The sequence below is a fragment of the Austrofundulus limnaeus genome, unplaced genomic scaffold (genome assembly GCF_001266775.1).
Source record: "Austrofundulus limnaeus strain Quisiro unplaced genomic scaffold, Austrofundulus_limnaeus-1.0 Scaffold32, whole genome shotgun sequence".
NCBI lineage: Eukaryota > Metazoa > Chordata > Actinopteri > Cyprinodontiformes > Rivulidae > Austrofundulus > Austrofundulus limnaeus.
Window position 1 is genome coordinate 960,677 of NW_013952434.1, and position 2,322 is coordinate 962,998.

At 41.0% G+C, this 2,322-nt stretch overlaps 1 protein-coding gene across 2 annotated transcripts in view; it reads right to left on the reverse strand.

Moving 5' to 3' along the window:
- The window catches only part of sesn2 (sestrin 2), a 10,670-nt gene extending 8,763 nt beyond the window's left edge, over positions 1-1,907 (reverse strand). The window contains exons 1-2 of one of the 2 annotated variants that reach the window (XM_014005683.1): positions 1,729-1,907; positions 1,222-1,584 (exon numbers count right to left, since the gene is read on the reverse strand). In XM_014005683.1, the coding sequence (XP_013861137.1) occupies positions 1,222-1,584; positions 1,729-1,737 (372 nt within the window). In that variant the 5' untranslated portion in view covers positions 1,738-1,907. Of the gene's footprint in view, positions 1-1,221; positions 1,604-1,728 lie in introns of both variants that reach the window. The other variant, XM_014005684.1, reaches the window with a different exon arrangement.
- Positions 1,908-2,322: the final 415 nt, after the last annotated feature.

Here is a 2,322-nt window from a genome sequence, read left to right on the forward strand (position 1 = left end):
GTTTATTTCTATGCTAAGGTCCGCGAGTGGCGTGACGTCATGCGCCAGCGACACGCAGTGCAGTGGCACGTGCAGTTTTCAAAATGGAGCCAACGAAAGGATCAGCCATCTGGAGCTTTTTTACTTTACCTCACCCAACACATCTGACGGCTACGTGCAATACATGCGCAGTGATTGTTCCACTAAGCTTGTGAACAGTTGGTTTATTTAAGATTGCTGTGGTGCTGRTGCATAGTTATAAAATAAATGTGCAATTCAGTAGTTCATTTATGTCTCTTTTTTATTTTTAAATAGGAAARAAATGTTTCAATTAATGCTGTTTTTCAGTATGGGATCGGATCTGTATCGGCTGATACTAAACCTCAAATATCGGAATCGGTATCGGAAGTTTAAAAAAAAGTGGATCGGTGCATCCCTAACCTTTTCTGCTACTTTTGAATTGGCTATTATTAAGCTTTATTAGTTTTTTTAGGATACAAGATGCTTCCTACAAAACCAGAATGGGAATCTTTTCCTAAAATTTCATGGCGATATCTTGAACACTGAGGAAGTTATGGGAAAAATTAGAAAAYAGCAGGTGAAATGGTTACATTGGTTCTGCTGTGAACTGCAGCAAGAAAACATGAGCTGATTTCACCTAAACAATCAATAASTTCCCTYATACTTCAGATAATCACATGATTTTGGTGTTATTTTGTATGGTTTGAGATGTTCTTTTGGAATCCGCTGTCAGATTTAATATYGRTGYAGGATTAAACATTTATCCACATCCCTACATTAAGTCTAGTACTGAGCAAAGTGTTGTTTTTTTAACTGTGGTTAAGAYRCAAAAGAGCACTTTTTTTCTTTGTACTTTCAAGAGTTTCGCGAATCACAAACTGTGACTTTAACAATAAAATAATTGTATGTTCTTAACTAGAATTGATCTTAATTGTTTAGTGGAGTGGCCCTTTAACAACCTGCCGAATCACAGGCTGACTTCAGTGTCGTTCCACTTCAGTGTCTGATGAAACACCAGCAGGTTAGTGGTAATCAAAACAAGCCTGCAGCAGATGATAACTCATGCTCAGCAAGTTTATTATGGTTTMCATTAATCACTCGCCTCTTCTGGGAATTTCACCACAGGAAGGTCAAACTCACACAGATAAACTCCCCGTTCTTGTTGACGGATCATCAGATTATTTATAGAAAATGGAGCAGAAGAAAAAACCCGAACATTACCTGTGCGGTCCGCAGCAGCTCGCCTGCTCTCTCACGAACCTCCTGCAGCGGGCACGAACGCGACAGTCGAAGCAGATGCAGAAGCATTTGTTTGCTCAGCCGTGCCGAACCGGGCCGGTCCAATCCCAAACACACCAGAACCTTCTGGCTCAGCTCCTCCAGAGCCGTGGCCCGCTCCTCTATGTCCCAGCTGCACAGCCGAGCTAAGCTCTTCGCCGTCGGGGCACCGTCCAGTTCCGACTCCGACTGGTTCCGACGTGAACAGCCAGACACGCTCACCTGCCTCGGGTTGTCCTCTCCATTAGCCTGGCAGGTGAAGCCTGGCATGGCATTACTGGCCATGTTTCTGTTCTCCCAGTCCTCCTGTGATAAGTTCAGGCACCTGTCGTTTTTCCAAGTTACAAACTCAATTTAAAGTTGGAGGTAACTTGACTCGAACATTAGTTTACTTCACTGCCAAATACTTGAGCTAGTAGCTTTTTTTTTTTTAGTTCAAAGCGAAGTTACCTGTTCCATAACTCAGCACACCCAGTGATAAATCCCTCCTTCCTTCTTCATCCCCGGCTGAGCTGCTAACGGTGTTAGCTTAGCTTCTCGGTTAGCTAAACCAGCCTAGCTTCAGCTAGCAGGTGTTGCAAACCAAAGTCTCGGCGCATTTGCACAGTTTGCTCAAACTCTGTGCGCCAGATATTTCGGTAAAAATAGACCCGCTTAACACGCTACAATCTAATTTTCTGTAAGTGTTAATTTACCGGGGACTGGCAGCGTTAAGAATTACTGAAGCTTCGGCTCGGATGTTGGAGAAGCCATTAGCTTCACGCTAACTGTGACGTCACTCAGGTTTGCAAGAAGCCTAATTATCCACTTAATTAAAAAAAAGAAAAATTATCCACTGTAACTAAACTTTAGACAAACATTAATTTATTGTTCTTATTCTTAAATTTTCATACAATTCTGCTTGTACTGAACTCAATGAGCAGATTGTATGCATACTTTTAATAACAAATGTTAATGAAAAATTTAAATTTTAGTTCTTTATTTGCTATATTACTGGTAATTCAGTTTTCCATTTTAAAGTCTTTGTTTATATATATATATATA